Source organism: Panulirus ornatus, chromosome 11 (genome assembly GCF_036320965.1).
Source record: "Panulirus ornatus isolate Po-2019 chromosome 11, ASM3632096v1, whole genome shotgun sequence".
NCBI lineage: Eukaryota > Metazoa > Arthropoda > Malacostraca > Decapoda > Palinuridae > Panulirus > Panulirus ornatus.
Genome location: NC_092234.1, coordinates 48,578,873 through 48,597,857, shown reverse-complemented (window position 1 = coordinate 48,597,857; position 18,985 = coordinate 48,578,873). Strand labels below are relative to the sequence as shown.

The window sequence follows — 18,985 nt, the reverse complement described above, 5'->3', positions numbered from 1 at the left end:
CTGAACCACCTTAGAAATAGATAAGTAAACGGTGAATATATACAAAGATGACCCATATGCAAAAAAAAAGACACTAGTGTTAAGTGTAAGTGTCACCATCCCGTAGGAAACGCCAAGGATATTAACCAAAGATACTATAATACTTTTGAAAATAGGACATTTACAAGTAGATATTATAAAAATGTAAACCTAAAGAAAAGTGAAAGTCTAACACACTGATTCTACGACACGTGTTAAACAACCACACTCCAGTATCTTCGGTACATGAAATGATTGTCACTACGTGATAACCAAATTAAACTCACCAGGCCATCTGAGAGCAATCATATTAATTAACAGCAGATGCAAATATGTTTTCTTAAGTGGAGAAACGTCTTATGAAATGCAAGGTTCATCGTTACGTAAGAGAATTGCAGGAAAAACTACATAACTACATGAGTATACGCTTTCTACGTGTATCGTGAAAACAATATTCATCCTAAATTGTTTATTCTTTAAGATATATCACACAGCTGAACATTAATCTCAGATATTACCATTATCCCTCAAAAAACTGGTTGTCAAACCAAGGGCCATATGCCACACCGCATTTGTAAAATGATTTATTACTGACGCAAGTGGGTTCCGCAAGGCGGCTGGCTGTCCCAGCCAATTGCGTTATACCTATCATTTAAAAACAGATATACAGAATTTTTTAGCTACCAATAATCACTTCAACATAAGACTTGTTCTGATTACATAACAAATACCACATGAAAAGAAAAAAATGGACCAACGTGGGTATTACAATCTATAATACGAATATGAATATGCATTTACAAAAATACGAAATGGAAATAGATAATGGACGCACGTGAATAAACAGCAGAACTTGCTAAGTCTTAGCAAGCATGTTATGAAACAGTGAATGCATCATAATGCATACAACATGTAGCCATATGTATAAATGATAAAAGCAGATGATATGAACACAGTAACATGCTAAGAATAGACGCACGAATAATTTCCGGGGGGGGGGGGGGACATTAAAAGCATTGCAGGCAATGAGGACAGACAGCCAATGAAAATAAGGCGTTGATATTTTGGAAGTAATAGTATACAGATGCTGCTTCTTCGTTCACTGATTTTAGGAGAGAATTTGTATATTCCATACTTGTGCAGTACCAATAATCTCTGTTTAGCACTATAGGTTATTACAGTTGAACATGTAGGGGGAAAAAAAAAAGTGTAAGGGTTTATCACAAACTCTAGAATCGATTTTCATTGAACAAGCAAGAATTTCTAGCGGTCACTTCTGAAAGGTCATTGAACTAAGTAATGGAAGCGTCTTTGTGAGGATAAATACTCATGGATTTCACCGTCGATTTGATCCTAGTCATTCCTGATAGAGTCGAACATTCACCATATTCTGGATTCTAAAATGATGAATATCAAGGTATTTTAGTTACGAGGGACACATAAAATGAAACAAACACCACTGAACCTGGGTAATGTACCAGGAACACAATATACCATATGATGATAAAGCAAGGTCTGTTTGATTCATCCCCTCCCCCTGTACAGTATGGCCATATCTAATATATTGTTATATTGTTAAGCTCTTCTTTCTCACTTGAGGTCGTGGGTCATGGATTATAAGTGCGTCGTTGTCAAGTCCCAGATTCAGTTATTCCCAAATGAGGAACAACATTGAGTTTTATAGATGATGAATGGTGGATATTTACATTCACCATTTAGCGGGAAAATCACTCACGGGTTCTTCCTGAGTTTAACATAGATAAGGATAGTTAATCTAATACAATGTTCTGACTACAGTACAGTCTAAAAACCCAACAGGCTGACACCTGGCATGGACTAGATTGTGTCTGCATACGTACATAGGTGTAAAAACTTTATATGTATTGCAACATATGCAACGTATCGTAATTACGTAAAGAATTTCTTGGTCGCCGAACTTTCACCGTTGGCGGCAAATGGATTTGTAATTATGTCCCTCCTGACCGTAAGGGTCATCCATTTTGCCTTCTTTGAGGGAATACACCTCCTACTCCTACCGTAGATGGTTCCTGGGATTCCTCTCTCTGTTACTGTACATCTCGCCTTTGGGAACATCGATCGCTATTGCTACTATGGATGGCGCCTCCCGTCTCCTGATGATTCAGCGACTCCTCGTAATCACTAGCCAGCCATCTTAATCTCCACCAAACCTGTCGGCTCGCATCACCGGGTTAATTAAGACCTTTTTATATTCTCCAGATGGGATGTGCCAACACGACAACTCTGCTAACGTGTGGAACAGCCGTCCAGTCGCTCTATATCTTAAGTAGTTGGTGATAGGTTCCCTCACCCCCATGACCAAAGCCAGGACACACGCCTGGGTGCTCTAGAGGGAGGGACATTTGCCCTTGGATGGCGGGTGCAATATTCACAAGCAGTTCCCCAGAATGTTGCTCTTCCCTACAAACCTTGTAGCTAGAAGGAAGAAGATTAGGAATTTCGTACCTATTTTCAATTGTATGAGTACGACCCAGTAAAACACCATCACCTCACATCTGCTAAGCAGAATCATGGATCAGTTTCACCCAATCTTCTCAAACTCTGAATGTGTTCATGAGCCTATTGCCTCCAGTCTGAGGCACTGAACTCTGAGCTGCTGCTCAAAGGCACAAGTAAGTACTGCTGACCCTTGCTTGACTCAGCTCCTGATGCACCGGCAGCAGCTGTATCATATCATTAGATTTTGTTCAAGTGGAATTCATCAAGAATAATATGTCTGTTAACGAAGGCTTTTTGTGTTTCGTTTACATTCATACAAAGGATGGACCTTCCATCCAGAAATTGATCGTTATTAAGCTAGAGTCCTACGAACTCTCATTTAACTGATATTGGGTCTCAGTGTTGTGGCCATATATCTGTGACGTCTGGTCGTATATCTGGTGTACAGAAGTGGATCTTGGAAATTCTCGTGCGCTGTCAGCCGCGACAGTCACAGTTTGAAGCAGTCTGGTGTTTACCCCTCTTGTCAAGTGCCTCTTAGTGTCATACATATTCTTTGCAGCTACTTCTGTTTTTCACGTTCAGTCGTGCGACGGGGCAAAAATAAAACAAACTATTCCCACCGGTTTGAAACCTGCTGGAGTGCCCAAATTGAGGCTGTCAAAAGCTATTCACGATGTTGTGGACGACTTGGTGTTCTTATTGGAAAGAACGACTGAGGACCTGAATGAAACTTTAAACTCAAGATGCACGACATTTTCTGCAAAGCGTTCTCTCTTTCAACTTTTTACCTCTTTTTGGCCTGAGATCCTGGTGAAGTAGGGCATCTGTTGACAGTAAAGCCTTTTAAGTTACAGCTCCCATATTCGAGAAGCTTTATGCGACAATTCCATGAAACGGGTCGAAGTTCGATATGAGGTGTATGGAACGAATGGCTCAGCGGAGAAAGAGACGACGAGGGATAGATGGCTGAGGAGGACGGCTAGTACGAAACCAATGTCATTTCAGCAGAGGGAGGCGCTACTAAGAGTCATGGGAGATGTGTAGGACGGGCTTCACTAGTGGTTCATTCGACGTGAGGAACTTAGTGACAAAGGTTGGCTTTCTAACTGACAACAGGAACTTTTTTTTCAGAGAACTTTACTGATCTTGCCGATTTCCCTTTCGGGCAAAGCTCCACAACCCTGTGTAATTTCGAGCACACTCAGTAAGATGGAGCCGAGCTCCAGGGTTGGGTCAGTGACTGTAGGAGACAATTAAAACCTGCCTTGAAGTACACCGAAAACTCCTTTAGAGCTGTTCTTATTCATTGTTATTACGCAATGTAGTAGTGCTATACGGGGAGGGAGTTTTACTCGCGTTGGTCCCCCAGCTTTTAACTAAACATTCTACTATCATACAACTTCTACACTTTATGTATGCTCTCTGCGTTAACCATGTCGTCAGTCAATGTCCCATTCATCCGCCACCTTCTTTTACCATAAAAGTACTTATTTACATACTTATTTACGAATTTCTTACTTAATTTTACGATTCCTCCTCTGTTTGCTATGTTCCTACACCTGATAAAGTACTGTCCACTTCGTCGGTCTCTTTCAAAAACTAATTCTGGTACCATCTTTGTTGCCTCCTGTATGAGTTCTTTGTGCATCTATCGACCATCCCTACTGGAGGATGAACAGCTGGTTGGACTGTGGAGCGGTTGCCGCGACCAGGTTTCAAACCAATGTGTATATGATACCAGACGGCCCGTACATGCAAGTTAAGAGCAAATACCTCCTTTCCCTTACAGGACAAGTTAATGATAAATTTGCAACAGCTAAACTCAGAGAAGTTGCACTGCCTTAAGTATTTCTGCGTGTGTATGATTGATCAAATCAAACAAAATTAGTAGTGAATATAAATTTCTAAAATTTTACTAATTTTTTGTTGAATAGAAAAATATGTGAAATGACAATTAGTGTTACTATCATCTTTTATTTTGCTTGAGGTAGTAAATAAAGTTCAGCACATGACTATGTGGTCAGTGAATTGAATTATAGAGATATTTTCCAAAAGCCCGTGTTAACGCCAATTTTCTCATCAAAACGCCAGAATAGATTTTGGAAAGCCAATGAAACTCTTTAACTAAATACATTTCAATGAAAAAAGTTCCCCATTCACCTGAAATCCCTTTCCATGGGATTGAAATATATTCTGTACTCTGTGCTGCAATTATCAACAATCATATTTTACAAACCAGATAATCATAACATTATATATTGAGATATGGCACCATGGTAAGTAGGCTTTCCATGAAAGGATAAAAGTTAGAGAGTAAAGTGTAGAGGCCGGGCGGTGTTGGGATATTTTTTTTTTTTCATTTGTTTTGGTTGGGTTGAGGTGGATGCCAAATTATGTGTCGCCATGGGAACTAATACATTCATTGCGCCATTGAAGACCCCCAGTTATTCAACTTTGTGTATTTCACGATATCTGAATTTCGACTAAATCATATTCAACGTTTGACAGCCATTAAGTACATCATACACGTACAAAGGCACCTTTCTGTCTGAAGGGGGTATAAAGGACAAATCCCAAACCTTCAAATTTCGAAAATACAATAGACGATTTTCACCACATCCCTCAATCATGCATGTTGAGTCTAGCCCTGCTCCCTCACCCTTACCCTTCTAATTACTTCCTGAGCCTTTTTTTTTTTCTGCATTGTCCCATTTCTTCTTTTTATATCATTGTCTGACTCTCTCTGTATGGAAAAAAAAAACTGTTATTAGGATCTAACTTCTCATTCAGTGAACATCATGCAGCTAGCATCTGTCAAGCCTTCTTTATTGCTTGAGGATTGGTTGATATTTGAGTATAAGGCCAGGGTCATCAAAGGCCATCAACGTGACGTCACCAATTGAAAAATCTTTGAACGCACTTTAAGTGTTTAAGTTTATTATAAGTCCAGACATACTCTCTGCATGATATGGCCCTCGTACCTCATGGCTGCAGCCATCAGACTTTATCATCAACCAGAAGAATAATATATTTCCTGTTGGTGTTTGCTAATGTTTCTGAGTCCTCCTAAGCTAGCTCCAAAGAGATCCTTCAAGTGGCTCTTGTTTCCTCTCGCTGCAGAGATAGATAAGAGAGAAGTGTCTGGTTGACAAGCTGCAAAGTCATTAAATTGATGAAAAACAATATTTTTTTCTTGCACCAGCAAGTCTGGTCGAGTTCACACCTATTACAAACTCAGAACTTAACTTCAAGTGTCAAAACAAATGAATCTTACAATGACCTCTTCACATCTAAGAGGAATTAATGAACACATGCGATAAGTTTACGCTAGAATATTCATATTGATGAAATTAGAAATGTTTTTTTAAGGATATAATCTTAAAATTAGGATGAAATTGATGTATAGAGAGGGTCATTTAGGACGCGCCCAGTGTTGTCAGCTCCGCACATCAGCATGGCCGCACACTAGTTTGTAGGATATTGTCTCTGTTTGCCATACGTTTCACCACTATTTATTGATCCTCTCGCCTCTGATTTCATTTCAACCTAAGTACAACTCTAATTCTCTGGGTTGACGTGAAGTGAGAGGCTAAAAGTTTAAGGTAAGTCTGTAAAATTAACATGTTTTGTTAGGGGGGTAAGCTATGTCGTCTGCAAGGGATGAGACGATGATCGTCTTCATTACAGACTAAATACGAAATAATAATTTTAACATTGACAAGGCCGAGCAGAGCTAGAAAGGTAATTGTAGAGTCAAGGGAAGTGAATCTGGTAAACCTGTATGTACTTGGTCACTTTGATTGAGATAGAACTATGGTGAGGCCTTGAATTGATGTGTTGCAAAGGTATTCAACTGCGAAACTTCGCGTTTTGCACTCTGGTGTTATTTTCTAGCAAATGGAAGACTCCTGGAAATGTTATGAGTAGGTGTTGAAGTTGTTCAACCAATACGACCAGTGTCGTATGATTGCAGAGCAATTTCTCGTATGTAAGTTTATGCAATGGCTACTTGTCCCGGTCAGGGGCAAGTGATGACCGCAAGAGTCAAGTTTAGCTCCACATCACTTTAGGCTTTTAAACCGAAAGTGATTTTGTGTTGTGCAATGGTAGTCTGGTGTGTAGAGGAAAGAAGGGTATTATTTAGAGCTCGTATGTTTTATTCTGTGATATTAGATAAGGCAACGGTAAAAATTTTGTGAAGAGCAGGGAAATTGTTAATTAATAGAAGGCTGATGCATTTGCAGTGAATAAGCAGAACCACTGTTGACCTCACCTTCCCTTTCTTGGAGGCATTGTGGTCGAAATGGTAAATTACTAGTTTTGCTCAGCACTTAATAAGCTTTAGGAATATAATGACATAATTTCTTTTAGGGTACTGTGATCTTTAGATAATAGAGTAAAATCCTCGGAGGATGATTCAGAGCATTATCGTGCTTTCTCTGATATTAAGCTGATAGAGGTGAGACTTGAATTTGAGGGGTTGATTAAAAGTATGAGAAGCACTAGGAAAAATATTAGTAGAACCTGACAAGAACTCGCCTAACCTTCATTAACAGTTGATATATATAGTAGAAATACACAAACATTAACATGGGCTGCTGATTAGGAGTGTGTGGAATGGCTGCATATGGGGAGGTTGAGAGGTGGTGCGAATGGCTGGTCAGTGTGTCATCTGTTTGTCTAATATATCTCAACAAGAATATGAAAATTGAGGGAAATTTGTGTTGCTGGAGAGATAAGATAATGTTTTTCTAGATTCTGTTTCATTTGCACTTATGTCATTTAACCTTCCTATTTCCTCTGATATTTTTATCATTAACTATTATCGCCTCACATTATACTAAGATATAATGCTCTGTATATTTCTCTGTAACTTGTATTCTGTTTTCTAAGACTGTTCTCCCATTGCAAAACAATATTAAACAGTATTCAGGGCTAGTTTCAGCTTGCAGCTAAATTGTTAGGTATTTAGAAGGGTATCAGAATTAATGTGGTCTGTTGCAAGTGGTTGCATAGAATGACTGCATGTGAGGAGGTTAACTAGCATTTACTTGAGGTAACCTTTGGAGGTCTTATACCCTCATAGCTTGAGCTAAGTCCAAACTGCTGAATGGTCATCGGTCATCCAAGTTGTTGGAAGCTGCACAACACAGACTCGCATGACCATCATAACTAGGTTGTTTTAGTACACTTTTTGAATATGTATCCAGGGTCTTATTATTTTCCACTGTGCATTCCATGTTACTTTTTATGGCTGGATGCAGTGTGTTCATTGTTCTTGGACCCTGGATTTTCCCCTTGGGCTGTAGCATTAATAGGTACTTGATGTGTTGTTTGTTTTAACATTTGCTTACGAGTTTGCTTTCTAGCATTGCCCTTCCTTGTATCAGTTGGACAGTTGGCAGAGGATTGTTGGGGTAGGAAGCTTAAGCTAACTTATTTGGTGCCCCTAGGTATCTGTTTGATGGATCAATTCTTGTCTTGGATCCATGTACAGTAGTTGCTGTAACTGTCTATACACGCAATCTGTTTCATTAACAATGTGCTTGGTGAAGCAGTGTTTTCAGTCTGCGTCGTTGTCTATAAATTCTGCAGTTATGTCTTCCAATCAACCCTTTATGGAACAAAAAGAAACCAGGATGTAGGTCCTGAAGTCCACTTGTGGATATTTTAAAAGTTTAGATAAGTTTCAGCTGCTTGGGAAGGTTAGGTGAAGTTTGAATAGGCCCTGTCAATTATTTTGCTTCCCTTACATTTACACTGATCCCATAACTTGTCCCTTTTGTATTAATTAGTAAAATAGAAAGAAATCAAATTCTCCAAGTTATGTCATTAAGTTTCCACTGCTGATAGTGATACCGAGCAGAACTTTACTTTTATTCCAAAAATACTTGAGATCAGATTTTCCAAATCATTGACAAATATGACTTTTGTTAATCCAGATATGTTCCATATTAAGGATGCTTTTATCTTGGAATGATGCTGAATCTACAGCTTTTCAAGAAGTACTCTTGGTGTTGCAATCATAGATACTTTGTTTCAGTAGGTATCTTCTGTATTGAACATTAACATAGCTACATTCAAAGTGATGGCTATATACTTTCTTCTTTATATGATGGGTATTGTCAAATATGCAATTGTAGGCCATGAAGAGTGTGAGGGTGGAAGATTCTGGATACTTTGAATTACTTGCCGGACATGTACGTGTGGATTTTGCATTTTGTATTTTTATATACTCTTTGTATCTTCATTCACATCTTTGTTATTTGTTCACTGGTTTACCCCAATTAAGGATGAATGTCACAGCAATATGCTTTTTTTTTTATGGCAAACACTATGGTACTGATTTTTTTGATGTTTATTAATTTTTGAGTGAGGAAAGGTTGATAAAGTGGCTATATGTGTCAGAGGTGGAGAGAACAAGAAACGAGAGACCAGATTTGAGGTGGAAAGATGGAGTGAAAAAGATTTTGAGCAATTAGGACCTGAACATACAAGAGGGTGAGAGGCCTGCAAGGAATAGTGAACTGACATGATGTTGTATACTGGGGTCAATGTGCTGTCAGTGGACTGAACTAGGGTATGTGAAGCACCTGGGGTTAACCATGGAAAGGTCTGTGGGGCCAGGATGGGTATAGGGAGTTGTGGTTTTGGTGCATTACACATGACAGCTAGAAACTGAGTGTGAACGAATGTGGCCTTTTGTCTGTTTTACTGGTGCTACCTCGCTGAAGCAGGAGGTAGTGATACTGTTTCCTGTAGGGCAGGTGCCAGGAATGGATGAAGGCAAACAAGTATGAATATGTACATGTGTATATATGTGTATATGTCTGTGTATGTGTATTTATATGTTGATATGTATATGTATGTATATGTCTGTGTATGGGTGTTTATATATATATGTGTGTATATGAGTAGATGGGCTGTTCCTCATCTGTTTCCTGGTACTACCTTGCTGATGTGGGAAATAGCAATCAAGTATAATGTATAAATAGATAATTCGAGATATATATAAGTGAACTTCATTGGTATTATTACCTTGTTGAATATGCTGTATTTTAGTTGTGAATCATATAAATGAGTTTTTTTTCTTGGAATTATATTTGATAGCACAAGATGAATTTCATTAAGACACTATATAGAATGATGTTTTGATCAGGATTTAATCAGTTTAATCAGTTTAAAGATATGATGCAAGCATGTTTGGTAACCAAACCATTATGAAATTTATTTTACTTATATCAAATGTTATGGTGCCCATGATACTTTAAACCATTAACATCATCAGGAAGCAGATCTTTGATGTGTTTCATTTCAGTTGTCATACAGCTTGATGGGTCTTTTATTCCAGGATGGCGCAAGTTCCCATGCGCATGGCTCAGCCTAGCTTGGTGCCTCCCCATCAACAGCGACCTCCCATGATGGTCTCCATGACACAACCACCACCTGTCTCCATGCAAGGTTAGCACTTTCTGGGATCAACCTATAGGTACTGAAGCAGCTATAAGTGGCCCTTAGTTGGTTAGGATGTATGAATAGTAGGAAGTGAAAGGGTTTACAATATGCACTATTTCAAGCATGTTTTGATATTAAAGAGAGTATGATGCATTGTAACTTAGTTTAGCACAATGAAGAGTATTTTAAAGGACTTTGGAATGAACTACTATGTACAAGCTATGAATAAGTGTTGGTTGTAGGTGTCCTGTTGTCTGCCTTGTGTAGCCATAACTGTTGAATGCTCAGTCACTGTTGAAGTCTTGGTTGCAGGTCTGGTGAGCATGGCGCCCATGATGGCTCCCGCTGGTGGGATGGCTGTCATGACTCAGGCCATGAGTCACCCAGATTCAGGTGTTGGTCCTGACCACCACACCCTAAATGCACCTTATCATCACCATCCTCCTCATCACCATCATGGTCCCCCTGGCCCACACCATCCTGGTCCCCCTCCACATCACCCTAGTGGACCTCCTCAACCTCCCCCAACAGGTCCTCCCACACACACAGGTCCTCCTCACTCACAGTATCACCCGGGTCATCACCCGGCACAAGCTCCACATCATGGTCCACACCCGTCTCATGCTCCACACCATGGCCCTCACCACTCGGCTCCACATTCTACCCCTCATTCTGCACAACATTCTGCTCCACATTCTGCACCACACTCGGGCCCACATTCAGGCCCACACTCAGGCCCACACTCTGGCCCACACTCTGGCCCTCACTCTGGCCCACATTCAGGGCCTCACTCAGGCCCTCATTCAGGACCACATGGTGGGCCTCATTCTGGCCCTCATGGAGGCCCCCATGGTGGTCCACATAGTCATGGTGGTCCTCACTCTGGGCCACACATGGGACTACATAGTGGCAACAGTGGTAGTGGGCCACACAGTGGGCCTCATGGTGGGCCACATGGAGGTCACCATGGAGGACCAACGCACCCTCAGTCCCACCTACAAGCAACTGCAGCTGTTGGTCCTCCACACATGACCCACCCTCCACACTCTGTCATGCATCATTCGGGACCTCACCAGGTCAGTAAAAATGATTATAGTGGGTATTTAAAGTACTGCATATAGAAAGCATTATTATAAAGTTATTGAAAAACTTAATCTTGGAACTCATGGTTTGTAGCTTTAATGTCATAAGCTTCTTCAGCTGGCTTGAACATAAATTTGAAGTTTCACTCATTATGGGCTTTGAAGTTTAGATTTATGTTGATGTTTCAGTGGGTGAACATAATCCCACTGAAACCAACAGAAATGCTTCTTCCAATATGTGACCTTTCAGTCTCTTCCAACCCCAACCCCCTACACAGCCATCCTCTCTTTTGACCTCTTACTCTCTGTACAGCTATCCCATCTCCCAACTTCCACCTCTTGTGTAGCCCTCTCCTACCCTGACCCACCTCCCTCTGCTTTCCCCTCTAAACCCAACTACTGGAATGGCCTTCTTTTCCCCTGACCCACACTACCTGCACTGCCCTCTCTTTCCCTCCCCTTCCCAACCCCCCCTCTCCCCATTGGTCTACCTTCTCCTCCCCTAAGCCTCCAACTCCCTGCATGGCCTTTCCCTTCCCTCTCTAGATACCTCATCCCTTGCTTCTCCCTCGTCTCCCAACTCTCACCCCCTTGCATGGCCTTTCCCTTCTTCTCCCCCCTCATGAACTGACTTCCCTTGAACCCTGCTCTTTGCACTGCCCTCCCATTCTCCCAAGCCTTCTTCCCCTTGCATGGCCTTCCCTTTCCCCAAACACCACCCTGCTATATAACCATCCCTCTCTTGACTCCATCCTTCTATTACTCTCCCCCTCCTAAACTCCCACCCCCTCTATGGCACTCCCTTCATGAGATTCCCACCTTTTGCACGACCTTCTACTCTCCCAACACCTGCATGGCCATCCCTTCTCCCAATCCCATCCCCCCAGTACTACTCCTCCCCTTTCCTTGATGCCCCGCCGCATGTATGGTCTTTCCCTTCCCGGATCACCACCATCTGCATGGCCTTCCAACCCCAGGACACCAAGCACTGGTGGCCTTTCCTGTCACTGTAACCAGCATAGGCTACTATATTTAGCAATAATGGCTTGACATAGTCCATTGTCCATTGTATACAGATTGAAAAAGTATTTTTGTCTGGGAAGTAATGGACCTGAAGTGTTCTGATTGTGCTCTTCAATCCCAAGTGAGAAGAAAATCTGATTCTATTGTGGTGTTGATTTTGGTTGCGTAGATCTATACATAGACAGCCACATCATTACATTAAGATGTAGATTGAATCTTTTGATATCAAAATCTTATGAGATCTTTGTTGATCTAACATTCCATTCTCTGTAAACTTAGGATATTAAATTTCATTCTGAATTTTTTTTTATTGAGTAAAAAAGATCCAGATGAGTTGTAGTTTGATACATTTCTCGTTACATTTCATGATACATTTCAGATGAGTGGAATGGGTAGTGGTGGGCCAGGGGGGATGGGGACCTCTCCCAGCAGTAGTCACCAACAGCAACATCAGCAGCAACAGCAACAACAACAGCAGCAGCAACAACAACAGCAACAGCAACCTCCACCACCACATCATACGCAGGTAAGGAAATCAGAAGGGAACAAAGTATGGAAAGGACTAGTCATTGGTTTCATTATCAGAAGCCCATTCTTCATGAAATATAGAGCTGGCCATTGTTGTTAATTCTTTCCATGAACATGTGTAGGAAGGAGAGGAGGGAAGTAAAAGGAATTGATAGAAAGTGAGGAAGGTGTTAAGTGTGGGAGTGAGGAGAAAACTAGAAAGAGGACAGGGATGGAGGGAACCTGAAGAGATGGAAGCATAGAGGGAGGTGGTAAGAGAAAGTGTGTTTGTGAGAAAGTGAATACAGCACTAGAGGATTGGATGAGAACACCAATGATGTGTTTGCATTATAGAGAAAATAGCAGGAAATAGCAAGCATGTATAAAAAAAAAGAGGAGATGCCAGACTTTTTAGATTTTTTATCTTGTATGGAGGCACTATGGTATAGAGGTAATCTGTGTACAGATGCATCATGAATTGGCAATGACAGCTCATGAAATATAATTATTTTTAGTTAGGTTCAGAGTTGGCTGGGTTTTATTTATAGTATTTGCGAAAGTAAGAGGTGGCAGTGGGGAATTTTCTTTTGCTTTTTGCAGGTACATCAGCAGCCAATGCCTCAGACGATGCAGCACCAGCAGCAGCAACCTCAGCCACCACCACAACAGCAACAGCCTCCACAGCTGCAGCAACAACAGCAGCAGCAACAGCAGCATCAGCAAGATATGGTTGGAGGTGGTGTAGTGGGCATGAATTCAACCTCTAGTGGAGTTAATGTGGGTGGGTCATCACCAACCAACTCTTCTTCCATGACAACATCCACAAGCATCTCCAATGCAGATTCTACAGCTACCAGTAAAGAGAAGACACCAATGTGTCTCATAAATGAACTTGCCAGATATAATAAGGTAATATTATTCTCAGATGGATCCTTTTGAACATCAGGAGCCCTTCCATTGTATCCCTGTAATCACATTATTTATTCTGTATCAAGAATTCTTTTAAAATTTTTAGAATGGTGGCATGTTCTTTGGCCTTTTCCTTCCTGCAGTTTCTTTTTGTTCCTTTTCTCGTATTCCACTGTATTATATTTCTTGTTCATACTTTTCACTCATTGCAGAACTGATGTCCCCCTGTATCTTCAAAGAATACCTACTTTAACCTTTTTACATCTCCACTTAAATTATATGTCTCTGCTTTCCCTCCCTTTCACTTAACCAGCGTTTGTATTTAACATAATTTTTTCTGTTTTATGACCTTTGGATGTTTGCTAAGGTTCACATATACTTCCTTTTGTACTTCTGCTTGAACCGTATTCTCATTTTTGAATACTGCATGATAATTTTTCCCAAGTAATCACTTATTTGTTATTACTCAGTTTTACTTTACAAGAAATGAGTTTTACAACGTTGAGCCATTATCTCTTGAACATTCCCTATCACACACTTTCTTAAATTTTTGTATGCTTATGTTATTAACCATATTTAAAGTAATTTTATTCCATTTGGATACCTTTTGCATACTACTCTTATACCATTAGAATACTTTCTCATATTTTTTTGCCAGATATCTTGCTTAATTTTATCCCTTCTGGTTATTCTGTCCATTCATTTCTTGAAGAATGTTTCCATGTCTATGCATCAATTTCTTTTAAAACCTTAATGGGTGTGATCAGTTCAACCCTTGGTCTTCTCACTTCCAAGATGTGCAAAGTTATTGAAGCCTCTTGTCTTTCCCATTAACTCAGCTTTCTTAATTGTGGTATTATAGCTTTCTTAATTGTTGTATTATTTTGTTGCTTTCCTCTAGACTTTCTCTATAATCTCTTTGTGCTTCTTTATTTATTTTTACCATTCTTCCGAAACAGTTTGTAGTTTAAGGCTAAAGTAGGATGTAAACAACTTGCTGATTTATTTTCTTATCCATGTGCTTGAAAGCTATTCCAATATTTGCCAGCATTCACAGTTTGTCTCCTTAATTCCTCTGGTGATATGGGATTCTAGCCGCAGTTTTGGTACATTGTAAACCTTCAAGTCCTTCACACACAGAATCCTGAAGCTTATATCCTGCTAGAGGTTAATCATATTGAGGCCACTATTTATGTTGTCCCATCCTCATTATTTTGCATTTGTTGTGGTTGAATTTCTTCAACCATGTATCAGACAAACTTTGGAGTTTGTTTAGGTCCCCTTGTAAGTTTATGCAATCATCCTTGCTTTTCACTACCCTCATGACCTTTGCATCATGTGCAGACATATTCAGGTAGAAGTTCATAGCAAGTCTCTGTCTCTCTCTACCCTTTGGAAGTTCCAGTCACAGACAAAATTCCACATCAAGGCTGGGTCTTAATTGAGCTATAGAGAGGTTAATGAAAGGGAGAAACAAGAGATTAGTGAAAATATTTTTTTTATTTTAGGGGAAGTGCCAGGTCATAGAAATGAGTGGGCAGAGAGCTTCAAAGCTTCAAAGTGTAGGGAAAAAGTTATCAAAATAGCCACCCATGTGTTGCCAGTGGTCACATGGTAATGATGTGACACAGCAGCTTGCTGAGTATTGCATGGTCTAGCTAGCGATAGGGGCACACAAAAAAACAGCTCTTGAGAGCGAAAGTTAAAGTAATACCAATAGAAGAGGGAAAGTGAACCAGCATTGTGGCATAGGTCAAGTGGGTTAAGTTTTGAAGTTAGCCTGGGAGAGTTATAAGTTGGACCACTTTTGACTCTGTCAAGTAAGGATGCAGAGCTAGAACCATGCCAGATGTAAGAGCATTGCTCCGTACAAGGATGGATCAACCTTCGTAGAACTGAAGCAACTATTCATTAAAATCAGAAATTTCGACATCTAAACAGGGCCGCCAGTTTTTAAGAGGCAGCCTTAGCCATTTCCGTAATGTGGGGTTTGCTAGAAAATGTGGATGTTACCGCAATACAGAGTATGTTCATTGAGCCAAGAGATGGAATTACAGAACCATCAAGGAAGAGAGGGAAGTAAGAAATCTTTGATAGTTGGGTAGAAACTAGGTCTTGAAGGTATTAAACTTAATCAGATTTCATCTCTGAAAAGCTTGTTAAATATTTCCAGTCCATATACTTGAAAGCTATTCTGACATTTGCCGGAAGGCAGTTTGTCTCCTTTACTGTTCTTTTAATGCATGACACTGGCAACAGGTTAGGGATAATGTTGACTCCCGTCCTTCTCACCCACAAAATCCTTAGTTTATATCCTGTGTATGTGTGTTTTATTTTTTGATTTTGAAGAACTTGTTTGATGTTTTTGGTGTTGCATTTTGATTTGTATGTTTTATTGTTGATATTTTGTTATGAAAGTTTTTTGTTTTGCAGATTCAGCACCAGTACTGCTTGACAGATGAAAAAGGCCCTGCTCATAAAAAAACCTTCACAGTAACCCTAAGGCTTGGTGAAAGTGAGGAGTACACTGCATCAGGCCCAAGTATTAAGAAAGCCCAACATTCAGCTGCTGCCATAGCACTTGAAAAGACACAGTTTAAGCATCCTCCACCAAAGACTCAAAGGCAAAACAAACAGAGTAAGTAGGGATAGTACTGATGAGATTAGGGTGGGTAGCAATGCTGTTTTCTGTGTGGCGGGGTGGCCCCAGGAATGGATGAGGGCGAGGACAAGCAAGTATGAATATGTAGAAGTGTATACTTGTATATGACTGTGCATGTGTATGTACATGTATATATTTTGATATGTACATGTATGTATTTGTACGTGTATGGGTGTTTATGTGTGTATGAGTGGATGGGTTGTTCTTCGTCTGTTTCTTGGTGCTACCTCACTGACGCGGGAAATGGCGATCAAGTATGATAGATGAATATAGATGAATAACTTTGACTAGTGATTTTATATCATTCTATCTGTATGGTTGGGTGACTTGTTAGCAGACGAGATAGTCCTTGGATCCAGAAATTAGAACCCACTAACTCTCTACATATTTGAGTTGAATGTATGGGATTTCATTCCCCTTCAACAGTCATTCCACTAGTGGTATCAGCTGTTTTTTCTTTCACCATCTTGGCCAGTCAGCAATTGTTACAACTGTGACATAATTGACATACCTTTTGAGAGGGCATGTGTTGTTTCCCTATTCAGTTTTATTTGCTTTCTGGTATTGGTCACACCTGTTTCTGGTCACTGTTTTCAGGCTTAGTCCTTTTTTTCACAGGTTGATCTCTTTTGGGGAGCATTTGCTTTGTTGTTGAGGGCTAGTGTTTGAGGAAATTGGTTAGAATGGTCAGGCTTGCAGTGACCTCATTGACATTTTCTGATGTGGTGATATATATGTGAAAGAGGCCCCAAATATTCTAGAGGAGATCGAATAGCAGCAGGAGAATTTGTCCAGAGGTAGCTGAATAACTGATGAACTTAATAGGATGTTACTCTGATTCTGATCTTTGATCCAGACAGTGTTGACAGGTATTAAAGCACTTCCAAATATCTGACTTGGCCTCCAAGCTTAACTGATTTTCTTCTTGCCAAAAGCACAAGACTCACTTTGTTTCTTTTCACCAACAGTTGTACTGTAAGGGGTTGTGAAGATTTTAATGTAATATTGCAGCATGAAATTGCAAGTAGTATCACTACTGCATAGTGAGATTAGTTGGACTTCCTGGCCTGGTGGGCTTAGCCACTGGCTAGCAAGCAATCACTCCCAAGAGTGAATACCAGCTGTTGCTACACTTGGTTTTTGAAACTTTTTGTTGTGTCTGCGTTATGTAATTTTTTCACAAGGACATCATATATGTAAAATACCATATGATGATATTTTGGATATGTATATATTAAGGAAGGTAGCTTGGTAATGTTTAAGAATTTTGATATTGTTGGAGGGGCCAAGAACTACAAGGATGTATTTGTGGTGCCCTTTATATAATGTGGAAGGGGGTCAAAAGTGGATGGAGGGGAAGATTGGCTTCTATAGGACGGAAGTTCATGAAGAGGTTGTACAGCCTCGTGGGAGGTGACTTCTTGCATGCAGTTTTATCACCAACTGTCAGAACCCAGGAATACCTAAGTGTGTATGAAAATGAATATTATTTTGAGTGAGAGGATGATTAGGATGAAACTATAAGTTTTTAAAGTTAGGTAATTATGTGAAGGATTGAGTTTGAAAATGCATAGCTGGAAAGGAAAAGAGTTGAAGTTATAGGAAGTTATAGTGTGAAAAGCCAAATAGGAAGAATGCTTAATATAGTGTGAAAAGCCAAATAGGAAGAATGATGAATAAGAATAAGGGCTTTCCATGTACCTCACGCATAGTTAGTGTTTTGCGAGTGATCATGGTTATCTGACCTTGTAGAGTCAGATGCATGTTTTGCTATGATATAATGGTATTTTACAGTCTTAATCTTATAGAACATATGACTGTTTTATTATTGGAAGTAAATACAGATGTTTTCTTGGATATTAGGCTTGGTATTTACTAATTTCAGTGATTGTTAGAACTCTCTCTCTCTCTCTCCTACAACTAAGATGGTATCAGTACAAACATTGTGTTTGTTTTGTACATTTGATTGTACTGTATCATAAGTTGCATCATTCCTCCATTATTGAATGATTATTTTATCTTAACACAGCTAAGCTGACCCCAACAGTGGAACTTAATGCTCTTGCAATGAAACGAGGTGAAGCTGCAATGTACACCTTCATGGAGACTCCCCGCCCCCCTAACCCCTACTTTAACATGCCTCCAAATATTCGAGCCATGTACAATCAGGTTAGTGTCAATATTTTTTCACTTTCCTTACATGCAATTTCTGCACATGCAATTCCAAGGTTATGCAGGTTGTGGTTATATTCATGTATAATTTCAAAGGTTTAAAGAATTACCTTGAATATTGTAGAGGAGTAATTTGGTTTGATGTAGGATTTGTAAAGAGTGAGAGATGATTTCATGAATTTTATATCTGAAGAAGAAGAAAAGTTTGTTGAGAATTGTATGGTTGTTTCCAAATCTTTGGAGGATTTTGTAGTCTTAGAAATCGTGGTGTGTGGCATTACCTATCCAGCTGTCTTTTCCACATTGATATCTTTTTTGTAATTTGAAAAAAGTCATTTAAACCTTGGCACAGAGCTTAGGCATTTAAGTCCTACCAAATTGCCAATGTCAAAGCCACTGTGTACCAAATGACTCATCCTCTTTTAATTTTTTACTGCTCAGCTTGGAGATGAATCATGAGAGTTAGAGTTGTGAGAAAGGTGAAAGTTGAAAGAGAATGTGAACAAAATGAGGTAAACAGTTTCCTGCACTTCCACAAGAAACAATGAATATTTGGAATCAAGTCCATGACTGACATTATTCATACCTCCTTGAAACATATGTATGTTTTTCTGATCTTACCACACTGACCTCTTACGTTTGTGATATCATCCACTATCACAAACAGCCTGAAAAG

The 18,985-nt window shown here is 39.8% G+C and overlaps 1 protein-coding gene across 2 annotated transcripts in view; it reads left to right on the top strand.

The window, feature by feature from the left end:
• The first annotated feature begins 5,928 nt into the window (after positions 1-5,928).
• Positions 5,929-18,985, top strand: part of stau (double-stranded RNA-binding protein Staufen) — a 57,831-nt gene continuing 44,774 nt past the window's right edge. For both annotated transcript variants that reach the window (XM_071666942.1, XM_071666941.1), the window contains exons 1-7: positions 5,929-6,101; positions 9,851-9,960; positions 10,267-11,030; positions 12,439-12,585; positions 13,167-13,475; positions 15,909-16,113; positions 18,167-18,306. In XM_071666942.1, coding sequence (XP_071523043.1) covers positions 9,852-9,960; positions 10,267-11,030; positions 12,439-12,585; positions 13,167-13,475; positions 15,909-16,113; positions 18,167-18,306 — 1,674 coding nt within the window. In that variant the 5' untranslated portion in view covers positions 5,929-6,101; position 9,851. The remainder of the gene's footprint in view (positions 6,102-9,850; positions 9,961-10,266; positions 11,031-12,438; positions 12,586-13,166; positions 13,476-15,908; positions 16,114-18,166; positions 18,307-18,985) is intronic.